This window comes from Tupaia chinensis, unplaced genomic scaffold (genome assembly GCF_000334495.1).
Source record: "Tupaia chinensis unplaced genomic scaffold, TupChi_1.0 Scaffold000226_1, whole genome shotgun sequence".
NCBI classification, from domain to species: domain Eukaryota; kingdom Metazoa; phylum Chordata; class Mammalia; order Scandentia; family Tupaiidae; genus Tupaia; species Tupaia belangeri.
This window is the reverse complement of record NW_006159701.1, coordinates 6616142-6635814: the sequence shown is the minus strand read 5'-3', so window position 1 is coordinate 6635814 and position 19673 is coordinate 6616142. Positions and strand designations below refer to the sequence as shown.

General features: G+C 45.2%; 1 protein-coding gene across 4 annotated transcripts in view; it reads left to right on the top strand.

Annotated features, from left to right (window-relative positions):
* The first annotated feature begins 4231 nt into the window (after positions 1-4231).
* PRR14L (proline rich 14 like) overlaps positions 4232-19673 on the top strand; it is a 47135-nt gene continuing 31693 nt past the window's right edge. For 2 of the 4 annotated variants that reach the window (XM_006147961.3, XM_027771627.1), the window contains exons 1-2: positions 4853-4940; positions 12164-12697. In XM_006147961.3, coding sequence (XP_006148023.1) covers positions 12215-12697 — 483 coding nt within the window. In that variant the 5' untranslated portion in view covers positions 4853-4940; positions 12164-12214. Of the gene's footprint in view, positions 4270-4852; positions 4941-6686; positions 6753-12163; positions 12698-19673 lie in introns of those variants that run through there. The other 2 variants (XM_027771628.1, XM_027771629.1) reach the window with 2 other exon arrangements.

Below are 19673 nucleotides of genomic sequence, written 5' to 3'. Positions count from 1 at the left end.
TCCTGCTATGACCAAATTCAAATGAAGTCCGCCTAGATAGCTTGAAAATGCACTGGGCACTGTGTGCAGGACTTGCCCCACATTGGATCAGAATGAAGAAATGAAAGAGAAGGGGTTAATTACAATGTGACAATGCCAAATTAGAAGTGTTATCTCCCTCAAGTCTATGGTGCCCTCTGGCAATTAAAAAAGAAAGAAAGAAAAACATATATAACTATACATGTTGCAACAGTTACAATTTTTTTCATGAACCCTATGTTAGTCATGAAAAAACTTTTATGTTGCCACTTCAGGGTGTGCCCTGAGCCAACACTTGTTTTCTCTTTAGCCCCAGCTGTGGTGGGAGATCCTTCCTTTCCAGAGGGAGCTAATAGGATTCCCTTCTTTGGCTCTCAAGGGAATCTGATATCCATAATGATGTTGTATCTTAGAAATCTGATTATTTCACTTTTTAATTTGGCAACTCTCATTTAAAAAACTTAAAGCAAGATGAACAGATAGTGTACTGGTTATATTGCCAGACTCACGTAGTTAACCGTGACTTGAGTCCCAGACTGAGTAGCTTAAAACTCACACTGGGCATGGGGCCAGCAGGTGGCATTGGTGGATGTGGGCACTGGATTCCCATATGGCCAACCGTGGTTCGAGTCCTGACCTGGCAACTTACTCTCTCGCTTTCCCTTTCTCTCTGTTTCGCTCCGGTCAACTTAAAATAATAATAATAATAATGCGATGGAATTAAATAAATGATTGGAAAAAAAGTAACCTCACACTGGGCACGTGTGTATGCATGCCTAAAATCCCAAGAGGAGAAGGAATTGTGGTCTGGCCATCCCCCATGGTCGGCCATGTGGGAGTGTCCAGCGCCTTAAGCACCACTCCACCTGCTGAATCCTATTGTTATTATTTTTAATTTAAAGCTGTTAGGATTAGGGAGGCCAACTCTGATTGTCCCCAGTCTGGAGATGCACTAGCCTTGACCCTACTGTTGCTGCTGCAATCACCTGCAGAATTTTTAGTTAGTAGTCTTGGATGAGAGACTTCTTGTCTAGAATTTCTCCCCTGTTGGGAGTAATAAAAAACTTATGTCTTGGGACCAGCAGTTAGCATAATGGCTATGTCATTGAACTCCCGTGTGGCCAACCACAGTTCAGGTCCTGGACCTGGTGGTTTAAACTCACGCCGGGCACGTGCACGTTCGTACCCAAGATCCCAGGCAGAGAATGGAGGAGAGGGGATTGCGGCATGGCCATCCCCCCTGGGTGGGTGATTTCTCACTTTCTGTCTCTGTCTGGCCAACACACACACCCTATAGCAAAAACCTCTCAAAAAATTTTTTTTAATTAATTAATAATTATTCTTTTGTTTTTGTTTTTGATTTTTGTTTGTTTGTTTTTGAGAGGTTTTTGCCTTGACACAATCCCGTCCCCTTCATTCTCCTCCTGGGATCTTGGGCATGCACACACATGCAGTTGGCATGAGTTTCAAGTCATCAGGCCTGAGACTCAAATTGCAGTTGGCCATGAGAGTCCAGCAAAGTAACTGCCCCGCCATCTGCTGGCCCCCATTTACATAATATTTTAATATACCATACACTTTTTTTGAAGAATTATTTTATTTAACTTTAGTTTAATTTGACCTGAGTGAGAGAGAGAGAGGGAAAGAAAGTGAGAAAGGGAAAGTGAAAAAGCAAGCCGCTAGGTCTGGTATTCGAACTGTGGTCAGCCATGTGGGGACCTAGTGCCCTTAACCACCATGCCACCCATTGGTCCCCACCATACACTTTTAAAATTAAAATTAATACAAAAATAACATAATGAACTCCTCCCCCCCCCATTAACTTTTCTTTCTTTTTTGCTATAGGGCATGTGCACATTCCAGGGAGACAGAGTGAAAGGAGAATGCACCCCACCCCTCCAAGAGAATGGTCATGCCACAATCCTCCATCTCTCTCTCAGGATTTTGGACACACATTCACATGCCTGGCATGTTTCTCAAGCGGCTGAGTCCAGGACTTGACCCCTCAAATTGGCTTTGTGGGATCCAGCTCCTTTATCTACTAGGCCAAAGAGCCAACCCAAAAACCACATTTTATTTTATTGTATTTATTTATTTTTGTTTTGTCATAGGGTACATGCACTCACCAGAGATAGAGATAGTGAGAGGGGAAATGAGAAAAACAGCCCCACCCAGGAAGATGGCCATGCCACAATCCCTTTTCCTCCATCCTCTTTTTGAGACCCTATGGTAAAGAAATCTCAAAAAATAATAATAGAGACATTATCAATGATGCTGTGCAGAGCAATACTGGAGCCTGAGGCAGAAGGAAGAACCAGTCATACCTGTTCTCTCAGATCCCCTTCCACACTGCAGTTGTCTGACAGAGTAGTTGAAAACATGAGTACTGTAAATTTACCATCAAGTTAACTTCTAGTTATGTCATCCCAATGGCATCTGTGTCTATTTTAGAAAAGACAGTAGTGGGGACCAGCAGGTGGCATGGTGGTTAAGGTGCTGGACACTCCCACATGGCTAACCATGGTTCCAGTCCTGTACCTGGTGGCTTCCTTTGTCCCTTTCTCTCTCTCTCTCTCTCTCTCTCTGCCTCTCTCTGGTCAAATTAAAATAAATAAATGAATAAATAAAATTAAATAATAAAAAAAAGACAGTAGCTGGATCAACCAGGTGGTATGGAGGTTAAAGCACTGAATCTCACATGACTGACTGCTGACTATGCCATTCAAGTTGGCCTGGTGGTTTGAAAAACATGCCAGGCACACATGCATGTGTGGACACAATCCAGAGAGGAGAATGGAGGAGAAGGGATTACAGCCTGCCCTTCCTCCTTGGGGAGTGGTTTCTCATTCTCTGTCTCTAACCAGTACATATACCCTATGGAAAAAAAAATTAATTCCATTTGTTATTCATTTTCTTAAAATAATTATTTTATTTAACTATTTATTTTAATTTGACCAGAAAGGGACAGAGCAAGAGAGTGAGACAGAGAAAGAGAGAGAAAGAGAGGGGAAAAGCGAGAAAGCAAGCTGCCAGGTCCAGACCCAAACCACAAGTGGCCATGTGGAGACCTAGCACCTTTTAACCACCAGACCACCAGCAGCGCCCCCCCCCCATGGCAATTTAAAACAGCAGTGGCAACAAAGCAGTGACCTACTTACTGTCCTTGTCCGTATATACATCGTTATAGCCTACTCAATGAGAAGAGGGCATCCAGACATAGCCAAAGTTATTGGAGTTTTATTGATTAAGCCAGGTGGCATACAGGAGACTCATGTCTCTCACAATCCCACAGCCTTGAGTGCAAGCTGAAAGGTGCTTATAAAGGCAAAAAATCACACTTTTTCGGGTTGACACAAGAACAAAGAGTGGTGGGCTTGAAAGGGTAGGGGTAGGGTTTTACAAGTAAAAGCAAAAGCGAATTACAGAAGCAGAACAAGCAGGTTAATCATTCCTAAGGGTATGTTCCATCCCTACCTAAAGTCTTCATGGCTCAGGGCAAGGGGTCTGGGGACTGATGATTACATTACTAAGGAACATCTTAGGGTAGGGAGTTTAGGGTTATTTAGCAAAGACAAGAGTGTTACTCTGTTTGCTCTAGGCAAAAGGAGAAAGCAAGTTTCCAGTACAGAGAGGAGTTCAAAATGGAGATCTGCTTCACATAAAGACTGCATAAGGACTCAGGGCTGCAGACAGCAGGCTTGCCACATATGTTTCTGTACCTCCAGCCCAAACTAAAACTGGGAAAACCATTATCTTAGCCAAAGTGTAGCCATTCATTTTTATATTGTGATCAAAGAAGAGAAAGTTAAAATGTTCCCCTCAAGCCTCTAAGCCTCTAGAGTTTATCCACCTTGTAATCGGCCAGGTGGATAAACTCCAAAAAGCAACAGATTTCTTCCTTCCTTCCACCCATCCATCGTTTCTTTCATCCTCTTTATTCTGTGTTGTTTTGTTTTTGCTATAGGACGTGTATTTGGGGCACACATGCACATAGCTGGCATGATTTTTCAGACCCCCGGGTCTGGGACTCGAACCACACAGTTAATCACGTAGAATCCAGCTACCATAACCTCCACACCACCCGCTGGCCCTCTCTTTATTCTTAACATAAAGCTGTGTGATTTGACGCAAATCAATTTCATTCTCTGGACCTCCTCAACCCCTCCTGGGTAAACTTTTTTTTTTTTTTTTCCTTTCCTCAAAGGTCTATGGAGTGTCTACGTCTGTGCCAGACAATGATGCCTGCACGAGGTGAGGAATAAAACAGGTACAGGTGGGGTATGAGAGGGACAGGCAATAAATAAATCAATAAAGAGAGGAAGCTCTTTCAAATAGTGCTAAAGCTACCAAGAAACCACGTGCCATGACCAAGCGAAGGCCTGGGTGCCTCGAGGAGATTCAGTGGTCAGTGAGATGAGAAGCTGGGAAGCGGTGTGACCTAAGACAGAAGACAGACTGCAGTTATAAGAAGACCTCTCGAGCTGCCAGACTGGTAGCAGTGAGGTCCAGGGAGCTGCAGCCGTGCAGGTCTGAAAAATGGGGGAGTGGACCAGGGTGGTGGTCGTGGACCAGGCACTGGGCCCTGGGACCCAGCAGAAGCGGAGCCAACAGGGTATGTATCCCTTTAAGAGTCTGAGCCGCGGGAACATGCTCGGAGGCCGCCAGGGCGGGCCGAAAGCCGGAGGTCAGCGGCGGGAAGAGCCGCCCCCTCCAGTGCGCGCGCGCCGCGCGGGGCGGGGCTTGGATGAGTCCGCATGGCCGGCTCGGGCCCCGGATGAGGAAGTGCGGGAGGACCATAGAGACGAAGAGGCGGCGGCGGCCGGAGCGCCCCCGGTAGCGCCAGGTAGACTTGGCGGCGACCGGGCTGCGGCTGCAGAGGCTGAGCTGGCGGAACGAGCGCGGGCGGTGGAGCAGGCCTCGGGGTAAGAGGCCGAGGGCCGGGGTGCCTCGGGCGCAGCCGCCCCGCCCCACTTCGCCCTAAGGGCACTCTGCGGGGAGGAGCTGGCTGGAGGGGAGCCCGGGCCCCCCGCCCTCTCGGGGCCCCGAAGGGAGCGGAGGCTGCGCTGCGGGCGGCGGAACGACCCCGAGAGAGGGCGGACGCCAGGCCTCGCGTCGGTGGGGGTGAAGCGCCTTTTCCGAGTCCGGCTCTGAGCCGGGTGGAGAGACTCCACCGACCTCCATCTAGCCAGGGCCACCCCCTCCCCAACTTCTCTCCTGCGGGAGATCGACGCCCCTTGTCGCGGGCGTACTCTCTTGATCGATTCTCGTCCGTCTCTCTGCAGAGGGACATCCCACTCGTAGGGTGCGAGAACGGGATTCGGAACTTATCCTAGGTGGGATAAGGAATAACCCCCCAAACAAGATCTTTCCCCCCACTCTGGCCAGCGCCCCCCCAGGTGAAGAGGGAGGCTCCTAACTTGCCTAAAAGTGACAGATCTTCCTTCTAAGAGACTTAACCTTCTCTCCTTTATTTCCACCTTACCCCGAGGTTTAGAGAGGAAGACTGAATTTACTCAATGGGATTAGAAGTCAGCCTTTCTCCCCCTGCCCAACCGTGCCACGGAGAACTAGGCTTCTCTTCTTCCCTTAACTCTCTTGGTACTATGAACTCTCCTTTGCACAATTAAGAGTATGGCTTTTGGAGTGTGATAGTGCAGTCCTGCCCACCACTTAACGTCTCTGTGACCTTGATTAATTGCTTAACTTCTCAGTCTCAGCCCATCTCTAATTAGGATACTCTTAGAGTTGTCACGAGGGCTAAGGGGGGAATTCGTGTAAACGCTTAACACTGCCTAAGTTTTCGGTAAGTTGTTAGTGTTATTATTGCTTTGTTTAGAAAAAGAAAATGGATATCTTGCACAGGAAAGCGAATTTTTCCATGCATGCCTTCTCCCACACCCATCACAAGGATTCAGTCCATCCTGTCTCACCCAAGAGGAAGATTTTCCCCCCACCCCTTGAATGGAGAAAGACTCTTCCACTCACCTTACTCCTCAAATGAACAAAGAGGGCCTCACTGAGAATAATTAGGAAAAAAGGTTTAGCTTTTGGAAATGGGTCTGTGTTAAAGGAATCCTAATGCCCAAAGAAGCCAGCCTTTCCTTTGTCCACAAAAAGCTATCACTTCCTCCTGACTGGTTAGAGATGTCCTCTCCCACTCCCCCGACTTGCTCTAATGACAAAAAAGCTTCCTTCTGCCTGCCCATCCCCTTCTCTGCACACCCCTCTCCAAAAGAGTGATTCCAACTCTTACCTTTCTGTTACTCTCCCAACAAAAACAACTACACTTGAGGAAAGGACTCTTCCTCCTGTATATACGTAGAGTGGTGCAGATGGTTTTTTTCCTCCTCTTCCTTTGAAAAATAGATGCAAGGGGTTTTTGTTGGTAAGAAATCAGGAGCATTTTTGCTGCGACTCTCCATGTGGAGACAAGGCTCATTCTGCTGCCTGTTAGTAAAGGGAGAAAGAGGGAAACAGCGCTGATGCTTTTGAGATTTCCTGCGCACTCCATGTTGAAGAGCTGGGCCCTGTTCAGTAAATAACTTCCTTGCCTCACTTTCAGCTTGTCTTGAGATCTCATTAAAAGATTCTTCTTTCTCTGTCCCTCAAGAAGAGGCCCCTTCTACAAACTCCCTCATGGAGGGATTGGCTACAGTGTCTGAATCTTTGGAAAAGAAAGCCCCTTTCTCAAGGTGAAAGGAGTGTTTCGAACTTCTGAGGGCCTGGTCCTTATTGTGAGTATTGTTCCTTGACACAAGCATGGCAGCGCCCAGTGTTATTAGCAGCTCCTTTGCTTTGGAATTAAAGGGAGGGAGTTCTTGAGGCTGGTGGTTATTGAGGCACATGGTATTCTGTTCTTTTCTTTGTTTGATTTTTTTTTTTTAATGTTTTGTTTAGTGCTGTAAATTTTATAGCTCCAGAACTTTTGTGTTGGGTAGTGTTTGCATGACTAAAGTAAAAGTTGCTGTATTATCAGTTTTTAGTATTGCAAAATGTATTCTAATAAGATTGAGAGCTGCAAAATTAATCTTTCACTGCTTCCCTTGTTTTCATTACTTGGTGGGAATTAACAATGCCAAATTACCTGAAGGCATACTAAATAAAACTTTTTTTTTTTTTTTTGTATGTAAAGTTGTTCTTAAATTACCTCAATTGCTGTTGCGTTCTTGCCTAGGGATTAGTCTGAGCTCTGTACTACCATTGTTGGTGACCCTAGGTGTGCTTCGCTTAAACAAAGAGAAATAGAAAAGTTATGCTTTAGAGTTATGGGGTTTGTAAGAGTGACATGACCCTGTAAGATCATTTGGTTTACCTTGTTCTGGTTTACACATGAAAAACAAGCCCAGGAAAGTTCACAAAGCTTTCACTTAACCCGCCAGAGGCCAGGCAGATAGGAAGTGGGAGGCAGGGTAGGGACCCAGGCCTCCTGGCAATTAGAATTCTCACAACTGAGCTTCTGCATTAGAAACAGAAAGATTGGGGTCAGCAGGTGGTGTGATGGTTAAGGCACTGGGCTACCTCATGGTCGACTATGGTTCCAGTTCTGGACCTGGGGGGCTTGCTGCTTTTTTAACAAATTAAATAATAATAATAATGAATTAAATTAAAGAAAATAAAAAATAAATGGGACCAGCAAATGGTGTAATGGTTACATCACTGGAATCCCACGTAGTCGACTGTGGTTCCAGTCCTGGACCTGGTGGCTTAAAACTCACACCGTGTGTGTGTGTGTGCGCGCGCGCGCATGTGTACCCCAGATCCTGAGAGGTGACTGGAAGAAAGGGATTGTGGAATGGCCATCCCCCCGGGGGTTGATTTCTCACTTTTCTGTCTCTCTCTTTCTGATAAGCACATGTGTTCTATAGCAAAAATCTCTCTCAGAAACAAAAAGAAACAAACAAACAAAAATCACAAAGTAATTCCACCCAACTCCAGAGAATTATTTCTTTCTTGAGAGATTTTTGCTATAGGGCAGTGCACTTGCTGGAAAGACAGAAATCAAGAACTCAACCCCCCCACCCCCCCACCACCAGGGTAATGGCCATGCAGCAATTTCTTCTCCTCCACTCTCCTCTTTTTTTTTTTTTTTTTTTGAGAGGTCTTTGCTATAGGGTGCATGCATTCACCAGAAAGACAGAGAGAGACAGAGAGACAGAAAGGGAGAAATCTCCCCCCTGGGGGATAGCCACACTACAGTCCCTTCTTCTCCATTCTCCTCTTGGGATCTTGGGCATGCACGCTCATGTACTCGGCATGAATTTAAGCTACCAGATCCGGGACTCGAACCACGGTTGAGTGCATAGGAGTCCAATGACGTAGCCATTATGCCATCTCCTGGTCCCCCTCCACTTTCCTCTTGAGATCTTGGGCATGCATGCATATGTGCCCAGCTTTCAAACTGTTGAGTGTGGGACTTGAACTGTGGTCAGCCATGTGGGAATCTCGCACCTTAACCACTATGCCAACTGCTGGCCCCCCAAGGATTTCTTTTTTATGGAATAATTTTACTCTCCCTATAAGTCTTAGTTCTTTTCATTTTCTTTTCAGGAATACGTCTCAAATTAGGTAACTAATATCTTCACCCAGTAAGTTGATAATAAATAAGGAGTAAGCTGTACATTTTTGGCTATATTTTATAAACACATTACTCTTTTTATTTTCTTTTTGGAGAGGTTTTTGCTATAGGGTGCGTGCACTCACCAGAAAGACAGAGAGAGACAGAAAGTGAGAAATCACCCTGCAGGGGGGATGGCCACGCCACAATCCCTTCTCTCGGAATCTTGGGCACGCACACACACGCGCCTGGCATGAGTTTAAGCCACTGAGTCCGGGGCTCGAACCGCAGTTGACTACATGGGAGTTCAGCAACATAGCCATTATGCTAACTGCTGGTCCCCACGCTACTCTCTTATGTTAAGCTGAAAACTTTTATGATTGAAACAGAGAGCTGACAGTTGAAAAGATAAAATAAAACCAATAATACAGTTACAGTTGTTTATCATTATGTACTTGGATCTTGGGAAATAATAGAAAGCATTTTAGACCTGAGTAACAGGGACTAGCAGATGGCTTGGTGATAACATCCTGGACTCCCACATGGCTGACCACGGATTGAGACCCAGACCCAATGGCTTGAAAAAAATCACACTGGGCATGTGTGCATGCATGCCCAAGATCCCAGGAGGAGAATGGAGGAGGAATTGCAGTGTGGCCATCTCCCCAGTGAATGATTTGTTTTTTTTTTTTTTTGAGAGGTTTTCGCTATAGGGCGCTTGCGCTCACCAGACAGAGACATAGAGACAGAAAGCAAGAGATCACCCCCTGGGGGGGGATGGTCACGCCGCAATCCCTTTTCCTCCATTCTCCTCTCGGGATCCTGGGCATGCACGCACATAGGCCCGGCGTGAGTTCTAAGCCACCGGGTCCGGGATGTGAACCTCTGTCGACTATGTAGGAGTCCAGCGACATAGCCATTACGCTAACTGCTGGTTCCCATGATTTCTTACTTTCCCTCTCACTGTCTGTCTCCCTGGCTCTCTCTCCAGCAAGTGCACACATACACACACCCTAAGGCAAAACCTCTCAAAAAAAAAACATCTTACAGTTTAAAAAAAAAGGTACAACATGTAGATAAGTCATTGGTGATCTGCCTGGTAACTTCTTTTTTTTAAATAATTATTTTATTTAATTTTTAATTTATTCATTCATTTATTTTAATTTGACTAGAGAGAGAGGGAAAGTGAGAAAGCAAGCCACCAGGTCCAGGACTTGAACTATGGTCACCTGCTAGTCCCCCTGCCTGGTCACACTGTTACCCAAGGTAACACTGTTACTATTTGGCTTGTATGCTTTCATATTTTTCTACGTGCATATATACGGTTTTGTTTTGTTTTTGCTAGAGGGCACTTGGAACAGGGGTTGAGGGGGTGTTCTGCCCCCATGGGGATGATCACGTTGCAGTCCCTTCTCTGTTTCGCTCTCCTTTTGGGATTTTGGATATGCATGTGTGTGCCCTGCATGTTTCTCAAGCTGCTGAGTCCAGGACTCCAACCATGCTGACTACATGGGCTCCAGCAGCCTTGGCCCCCAGTCCGTACTACCATTCTGGCAATACCGATATTTTGATAGATGGTGATGTGCGCTAGTGAGCTGAAAATAATTTTAATTTTTTTATTATCTAGACTTCCATTTTCTCTCTCAGGGTTCTAGCTGTTCTGGATGACTTAACTGCAGGTTCTGCTCAGAGATTTAAGAACTCATCATCGAACCAGGAAGAAAAGGAGGCAGTATCCGTTTTGCACCCACAGCCAGTGTATCTAGTTGTTTTACAGGTTGAAAAATTTTAGAATTCTGTCCAAACAAGTGTCAAGAGATGATGATAGCCAGACCAGCAGGTGGGATGGAGGTTAAGGTGCTGGATCCCGCATGGTCAACTGTGTGGGTAGAGTCCCAGACCACTGGCTTGAAAATCATGCTGGGGATGTGTTGGTGCATGCCCCAAATCCTGAGAGGAGACTGGAGAAGGTATTGTTACGGGGCCATCCCCGTTACGGGGGGTGATTTCTCACTTTCTATCTGGAGAGCATACATGCCCCAAACTGAGGGGCAGGTGGGGGGGAGAAGATAGCCTTTTGATGCTTCTGGAAGTTGTCTTTTGATGACTAAAGCTTTAAAATTCTGTTCTGGCCAATGCCAGTTAATGGTGTAGGCGCAGTCATGGGAAAGGCACTGGCACTGCTGCCTTAAGAGGTTTTGAACCGTTGGATGTGATTGCGAATACTGACTTGTTACGATAAAGATCTATTTAGTAAACGTGTATTTATGTATTTATTTTTTATTTTAAAAAAGAATTTTCTTCCTTCCTTCCTTCCTTCCTTCCTTTCAATTTAACCAGAGAAAGATAGAGAGAAAGAAGAGAGAGAGGGAAGTGAGAAAGCAAGCTTCTGGGTCTGGGACTTGAACTGTGGTTAGCCATGTGGGAGTCTGGCGTCTTTAACCACCATGCCACCATAAACATGTATTTACTATAAGCCTGCATGAAGTGGCCTTGGGAACAAAATCTTGAACTACGACTGTGGGAATGGACATGAGTAGAATTGGAAACACCAGAGGAGTTGTGTCCATGGCCTACAAATCCTAATCGAACAGCAAGTGCAAGATCAGATATGGTTATGTCTGGGGCTTCAAGTCGGAGCGCTGTTAATTGTGGTGCTGTTATCAAGGGAAGCAATAGGGGATTATTATGAGGGCATATCGTCCCTTCTTGTTTCTCAGAGTCATTTACATGAAGAAAGACTCAATCACTCGTTGGATTGAATGAATCTGCATCAAATTCTTTACAGTCCCTTAGAATGTATTCATTCAACAGATACTGTGTCAGGCACTGTTCTAGACAGTTGGGATATAACAGTGAACTAAACAGATAAGATTCATGCCCTGAAAACAAATAGAAAACCATCTTTCTTTTCTTTTCCTTTTTTTTTTGGTTCATAGTTATTTTAGGGGCCAGCAGGTAGCGTCATGGTTAAGGTGTTGAACTCCAGCATGGCTGATCACAGTTCAAGTCCCAGACCTGGTGGCTTGCTTTCTCACTTTCCCTCTCGCTTGCTCGCTCTGTCTCTGGTGAGCATATATGCCCTATAGCAAACTTAGTGATAATAAATTAAAATGAATAAATAAAATTTAAGAATTATTTTAATTTGCTGTAAAGCATGTGTGCTCACCAGAGAGAGTGAGAAAGTTAGTCCTCACCAGGTCCGAGTTTCGAACCCTGGTCAGCCATGCGGGAGTCCAGTGCCTTAACTGCCACATCACCTGCTGGTCCCACCAGCTTTATTTTCTAACTTTCATAGTCTGTCCTTAGATGCTTAGACATTATTGTATTCTCATTTGCATTTTCTGGCCCTTCAGATCAAATTAGGAATTTCTGATAAAGCAGTATTTGAATTAAAATTAAACAGATATCTGTTGAAGGCTAAGGTGTTAATTTTTCCACAAATTCAGTCTATGATGGAAAAAAATTGGTGTCAGGTAATGTTGGCATTTGGGGTAGAATTAATTTTCCTTATTTTAATCAGTTTGAACTGAGATAACTCTCTTTTGCCCTGTCAAGATTTTAAACTCTTACCCCTTTGATTTGTGTCAGGGTGAACCATTTGATGTAAAGGACTTGACTCCATAATCTGCAGCTGCCCTCATGCTGTCATCCGGAGTAGAGACTCAGCCAGTTGCACTTGATTCCTCCATGTCTGCCGTGGTACAGGAATTATACTCTGAGCTCCCAGTAAGTGTCTCCAAAGAGCTTCCTTCTGGCTCTGAGCCAAGTGTGATTCCAGATGTAAAACCTGGGGCCTCAAGTTCTCCTTTAAGTCCAAGTAGGACATTGCCCTTGGAGCTGCAGAGGACTCATGTGGAAAGTTGCTGTGAAGAAACCCCCGAGACCTTGGATCATGGGAGTGAGGCTGGGTGGTGTGGGCCAGTGGAGGTTCCCACAGCAGGAGGTTCTATGGCTTCTGGAATCTCAGATAGAGAAGAGAAAATCAAGAACACGGAACTGAAGGTCTTTAGAAATCAAGGGGACCAGGAGGAAATTGTAAGAGACCCGTCCTCTGAGGGTGCAAAGGAAGACCCATCACATCAACATTCCACAGCTGCTGAAGAAAAGATCAGTCCAAGTCAGGTAAGAAGTGAGAACTTGATTCAGACACTTTTCAGGGGAATTCTTCTGTAAAATGCAGATGCTGACAGGTAACTTATGATATATTCTGGAAACATTCCCAAAATGTTGCTTTTTGGTGTTAACTCTTTTTGGAGAGGTTTTCTCTATAGGGCACGTGCGCTCGCCAGAGAGACAGAGAGAGACAGAAAACGAGAAATCACCCCCAGGGGAGATGGCCATGCCGTAATCCCTTCTCCTCCATGCTCCTCTCAGGATCTTGGGCACGCATGCACATGCGCCTGGCATGAGTTTTAAGCCACCAGGTCCGGGACGTGAACCGCGCGGTCTGCGGTCAACTACGTGGGAGTCCAGCGACATAGTCATTACGCTAACTGCTGGTCCCAAATTTGGCAACATTTAACAAAAATGCTCAGGCCCTGGTCTATTGACCTAACACTCTTGTTACTAAGAATCTATCCTGCAGATACACTTCCAATGGTAGGAAAATACATATACACAGGTTATTTTTTGTAGCAATTTATAATTGCAACATGTTGGAAATTACCCACGTGTCCATGTAGAGGAGAGAGATTGAGGCAACTATGGAATATGGTATATAGTAGCTCCATACATAGGTACTGCACAGAATAATAAAGAATATGGAAGGTCTTTGTACACTAATGTGGAATAAGTTCCAGGGGCATCAGAGGACCCCAAGACAACCTCCAGGTTTCATGATTCACTAGCAATCGGACTCCACCCGGAGTTGTACTCACAGCTAAGATTTATTACAACGGAAGGGTACAGAGAAAATCAGCACAGGGAAAGGGGGCACAGAGCTAAGTCCAGAGGAAATGAGGTGCAAGCTTCCAAGAGCCTCTCCTAGTGGAGTCACGCACACTGAACCTCCTCTTCTAACAAGTGACAACACATGCATGATGTCTTCCATGGAAGCTGGTTAGAGAGTCCGTGCTGGGGCTTTTACTGGAGACTCATCATATGGGCAGCCTCTGCTTGTCACATCCTCAAAGTCCAGACCCCCAGCATGAAAGCAGATGTGGCACGTAACCCACGTTGTTGGACAGGCACAGTGAGACATTCTTCTCATTTAGGGAATGCGGAAAACTCCCAGATCTAGTACTAAGGTGCTAGTTGAGGTCAACCTTGTAAGTAGGCCTTTCTAAGGGTAGCTAGCCAGGCCTGCTGTGTTGACTTTTTTCCAAGTTAGTTTATTTCTTTCTTTCATAGGAGAGAGACAGGCAGACACAGCCAAACAGGTCTTCATGCTGTGATCCATCCCTAGTCTCGATCTCAAGTCGAAGCTGGCTTGGATTATTGGGCATGCATGCCTCCAGCATGCTCGAGGTCCCAGGACAAGAACCTAGGGCCTTGCCAATGTGGGACCTGTTATGTTACCACTGTGACACCACTTGCCTCACATTGATTCTTTTCTGCAAACTCGGATATCCTGTTAAGTGAAGTATGCAAAGTGCAAATGATTATCTGTAGTATCCTCTTTTTTTAAATTACTATTATTTTTAAATAATTATTTCATTTAACTTAATTTTATTTATTTATTTATTTCAGTTTGACCAGAGGGGGACAGAGAGAGAGAAAGTGAGAAAGCAGGCCACCAGTCTGGAACTCGAATCATGGTCAGCCATGCGGGAGTCCGGCACCCTAACCACCACGCCACCTGCTGGCTCCTACCCTCTTTTATACAAGAAAGATGGGAGACTGGGACCAGCAGATCACATAATGGTTACATTGCTGGACTCCCACACAGTGGACAGCAGTTTGAGTTCTGGATCCAGCAGCTTAAAACTCACACAGGGTGGGTATGCATGTGTGCCCAAAACCCCAAGAGGAGAATGGAGAAGGGATTGGGACGTGACTATCTTCCCTGGGGCTGATTTCTCACTCTTTGTCTCTCTCTGTCTCCAGTGAGTGCACATGCCCTGTAGCATAAAATCTCTCTTAAAAAAAAAAAGAAAACATGGGAGACTAAGAGTGTGTACAGGTACCTTCATACTTGTATACAATCCACATGTGAACACAAGGGAAGGATGAATCACACAGTAATGGCTTTGGTTACCTGTAGGAAGTGAATGGGAGCAGAGTGGGAGGATTGAAAATGGAATCGGAGGAAGTGAGGCTTCTGTTAACTACACCTCTCGCAGCTGCTTTTTTTTTTTTTTTTTTTTAGTTCAGGCTTCTTACTGAAAAAAACGAAATAGCTGATTAGACAGGATGTGGGGAGGGACCTAAAATTGGATACAAACTGTAACAACAAATCTAATTGTTGCAAATGAATAACAAAACCACAATAGAGAGCTGGGGTAGGTGGCCCTTGTAGCCGGAAATGGTACTTTGGCTATGTACTTTTTAAAAAAAAAATTATTATTTTATTTAGCTTTATTTATTATTATTGTTTTCCAGTTTGGTCAGAGAGAGACGGAGAGGGAAAATGAGAAAGCAAGCCACCAGTCTGGGACTTGAACTGTGGTCGGCCATACTCCTTTAATTGCCTCATCCCCTGCTGGCTCTTCACTATAGACTCCTAAAACTAAAGCCAGCAAGCAAGCAAGAAATCAGTCACTCACTCACTCACTTACCCACCCAAGAAATTTTAGTAAGTTTATTTTTCATAGGGGTACGATTTAACATTTCCTAAATAAAGTAGTTGTGTGTATTCTAGGATTGAGCAGACAAACAGATATGACGAGGGGCTGCAGAGTAGCACAGCTGTAAAACTTGATGCTTGGCAAGGCAATCCCACATGCAAAGATTCTTGGTTCACGACTGTAGATCTCCTTGAGTACCCTGGGCACCCGTGTCCATGATCTGGGGCTGGCTGAAGGCCGATGGTTGCTTGTGGCATCGAGGCCTCGTGGGGAGTACTGTCTCTGTCTCACTCATGGAATAAACAAATGAATTTAAAAAGATAAACCTGAGGGACCTCCAAAAGTTCATGGAAAAATGGGATTAAAATGTGAGTTTGGGGCCAGCAGGTGCTGTGGTGGTTGAGGCTCTGGACTTCCGCATGGCCCACTATGGTTTGAGTCTCAGATTTGTCAGCTTGCTTTCACTTTCTCTCTCTCTGTCTCTGGTGACAGTAAATTAAAACAGTAGTAGTAAGATTAATGATTTTTTTTAAATGTGAGTTTATTTTGGTGTAGAAAAATTTAACATCCAGGCACGGTTTTTCATAATATACTTTTCCTATAAACTTTTTGAAGACCCATTATATATTGTGAATAATGAGAGGCGGCTTTCTCATTCTCAGAGAAAGAAATGACAAAGACAGCAGGGGAAGCTAGGATGAACCCTATGGTGCTGAATTGGAATTAGTGTTATGAGCATGAATTTAGAATGAACCCTGTGGTGTGCAATTGTAATTAGTGTTATGAACATGAATTTAGTAGGGGTTTTTTGTTTGTTTGTTTAAAGAGATTTTTGTTATAGGGTGCATGTGCTTTCCAGAGAGACCAAAAGCAAGAAATTACCCCTCCAGGGGGTGGCCATGCTGTAATCCTTTCTTCTCCATTCTCCTCTCAGGATTTTGGGCACATATGCACACATATTCACTGTGAGTTTTAAGCTGCTGGGTCCGGGACTCAACTGTGGTTGGCTACATGGCAGTCCAGAGATATAACCATTACGCCATCTGCTGGTCCCAAATTTAGTGTTATTAATAAGTATACAAATACTGGCTTGTGGACTTGTGAGATAGGGCCTATAACAGTAGCAGATACCTTATAGCACCGAGCACACCCTAGTGCCCAGCTCCTGATTTCTAAATATCAGTTTCCAATATCCAATAAAAGGAACTGAGATTTCTTGGAGAAATGGCTGCCGTAGGGTCGGAGAGAGAAAAACAAAGACGAGCATAGAATAGTTTGTGTTGAAAGGCTCAAATAATAATGGGGACGTATCACATCAGAAGGTCATAGGAGCCAACTGAACAGGCTCTCAGAGGCCAAGACTGGCATCATTTGAGTTTAAAATAAATGAAAGTGATGGAACCAGCAGTTAGCATAATGGCTATGTCACTGAACTCCCATGTAGTTGACCATGGTTTGAATCCCGGGCCCGGTGGCTTAAACTCTGGGCGCGTGTGCATGCGTGCCCAAGATCCTGAGAGGAGAATGGAGGAGAAGGGATTGCGATGTGGCGATCCCCCCCGGGGGGTGATTTTGTGCTTTCTGTCTCTCTGTCTTTCTGGCGAGCGTGCACGCCCTATAGCAAAAACCTCTCAAAAAAAAAAAAAAAAAGAAAGTGATGAATGATAACCCATAGACTAAAACAATCCAGAGTTCATGCTGGTATGAAATAATTAAGGAAGTCAGTAAAAAATAAATAATGGGGCTAGCAGTTAGCGTAATGGCTATGTCGCTGGATTCCCATGTACTCGACCGCGGTTCGCGTCCCAGATCCGGTGGCTTAAAACTCACACCGGGCACATGTGCGTGCGTGCCCAAGATCCTGAGAGGAGAACGGAGGAGAAGGGATTGCGGCGTGGCCATCCCCCCCTGGGGGGTGATTTCTCTCTTTCTGTCTCTCTGTCTCTGTCTGTCTGGCGAGCACACATGCCCTATAGCAAAAATCTCTAAAATAAATAAATAAATAAATAAATAAATAAAAGATCTTACAGAATTCCAATTAATAAACAAGGAAGGTGGGCCAGGTGGCGTGGTGATTTAGGTGGCTGGATCCTACATAGACAACTCTGCAGTTCTACTTCCAGACGTGGCAGCTTGAAAAACTTGCCTGGTACATGTGTCTGTGTCCCCAAAGTCCTGAGAGGATCTGCCAAGGCATTGCTGTCCCCATGGTGATGGTTTGCATCTCCTGTTGTTAAGAGCATGTGGCAGAGAAGTCCTCAAGCACTCATGGCAGGCAGGTTGCTGGACTTATTAAGATAAGATTTTCTCTTAATTATTTCAGCAGTGCTTTTAGATAATTCATTGTGGGTTTGTTTGTTTGTTGTCATAGGACATATGCGCTCACCAAAGAAGGAGAGACAGACAGAGGGATGGTGAGAAATCACCTCCCAGGGAGATGGTCACATCGCAATCCCTTCTCCTTCATTCTGCTCTTGGGATTTTGGGCATGTGTGCCCATACTCCTGGCTTGCCACCAGATCCGGGGTTCAAACCACGGTGAGCCATGTGGGTGTCCAGCACCTTAACCACTACGCCACGAGCTGGCCCCAGGGGCAATGTTACTAAAGGCCTCACCAAGCTAGCATGATCGGTACCTTATTTACAGTCACCAGTTATTTTTTCATGTTAAGATATGTGGAAAAAAATTCTTTTTTAAGATATGTAAAGGTGATTTAAAGTTATTGTTTATGGTTCTTTTCTTTTTTTGGACAGGTTTTTTTGTTTTGTTTTGTTTTTTGTTTGTTTTAACTATAGGGAGTGTGCGCTCGCCAGACAGCAGACAGAGAGAGACATAGAGACAGAAAGCGAGAAATCACCCCCCAGAGGGGATGGTCATGCCGCAATCCCTTCTCCTCCATTCTCCTCTCGGGATGTTGGGCACGCACACACACGTGTCCGGCGTGAGTTTTAAGCCACTGGGTCCAGGACGCGAACCACGGTCGACCTGGAAACTTCTACAAGGTTTCAGGTCTTAAGGGTGTGCATGCACAAAATCTTGAAAGAAGGGAAAAATGGAAGAGAAGGGATCACAGCATGACTGCCCCATGGGAAATTGTCTCACTTTCTCTCCTCTCTCCAGAAAGCACACATATATATGAACTAACCATGTGGTTCAAATCCTGGTCCCGAGGCTTGGAAAACACATAGGGCATGTGTGCGTGCCTGTCCCAGACTCTAACAGGATGGAGAAATGGAGGAGAAAGAATTGCAGTGTGATCATATCCCGTTGAGGGATGCCTGCTTTTCCTTTGGAGAGATGTTCGCTGTGAGGCATGTGTGCTCGCTGTAGGGACGGAAAGAGATAGGAAGTGAGAAATCACCCCCAAAGGGGATGGCCACACCGCAATCCATTCTCCTTCATTCTCCTTTTGGGATTTTGGGCATGTATGCACACGTACCTGGTGTGAGTTTAAGCTGTTGGGTCAGGGTCTTGAACCACAGTCTACTTCATGGGAGTCCAGTGACGTAACCATTACGCCATCTACTGTTCCTGCATTGAGGGATGCTTACTTTTTTTTTTCTTTTCTTCTTTTTTTGGAGAGGTTTTTGCTACAGGGCGCGTGCGCTAGCCAGAAAGACCGAGAGACAGAAAGCGAGAAATCATCTCCCAGGGGAGGTGGCCATGCCACACTGCAATCCCTTCTCCTCCATTCTCTTCTCGTGATCTTGGGCACGCACGCACACGTGCCCGGCATGAGTTTAAGCCGCCGGGTCCAGGACTCAAACTGTGGTTAACTACATGGGAATCCAGTGACATAGCCATTATGCTAACTGCTGGTCCCCATTGAGGGATACTTTGTACTTCTCTCTCTCTGTTTCTGGTGAGTAAGCATCTTTTGGCAAACAAACAAACAAAAATAATCTTTTAAAAGAAATCAGTGAGGACCAACTGATGGCATGGTGACTGAGGCACTAGACTCCAACATGAACATCCATGGTTTGAGTCCTGGACCTGGTGATTTGCTTTCTCACTTTCCTTCTCTCTGTCTGTATCTCTGTTGAGCTCTTGAGCCTTATAGGAAATTTTAAAATAATGATAAAATAATAATAAATAAAATTAGGGGCTGGCAGGTGCATTGTGGTTAAGGTGCTAGACTCCTACATGGCCAACCTTAGTTCAAGTCCCGTACCTAATGGCTTGCTTTTTCATTCCCCTCCCCCGCCCCGGTCAAATTGGAAAATAATATTAATAAAATTAAATAATTCTGGGGGGCCAGCAGGTGGCGTGGTGGTTAAGGGCGCTAAACTCCCACATGGCCAAGCAATGGTTTGAGTCCCAGACCTGGTGTTTTGTTTGTGTTCTCTCTCTCTCTCTCTCTCTCTCTCTCTCT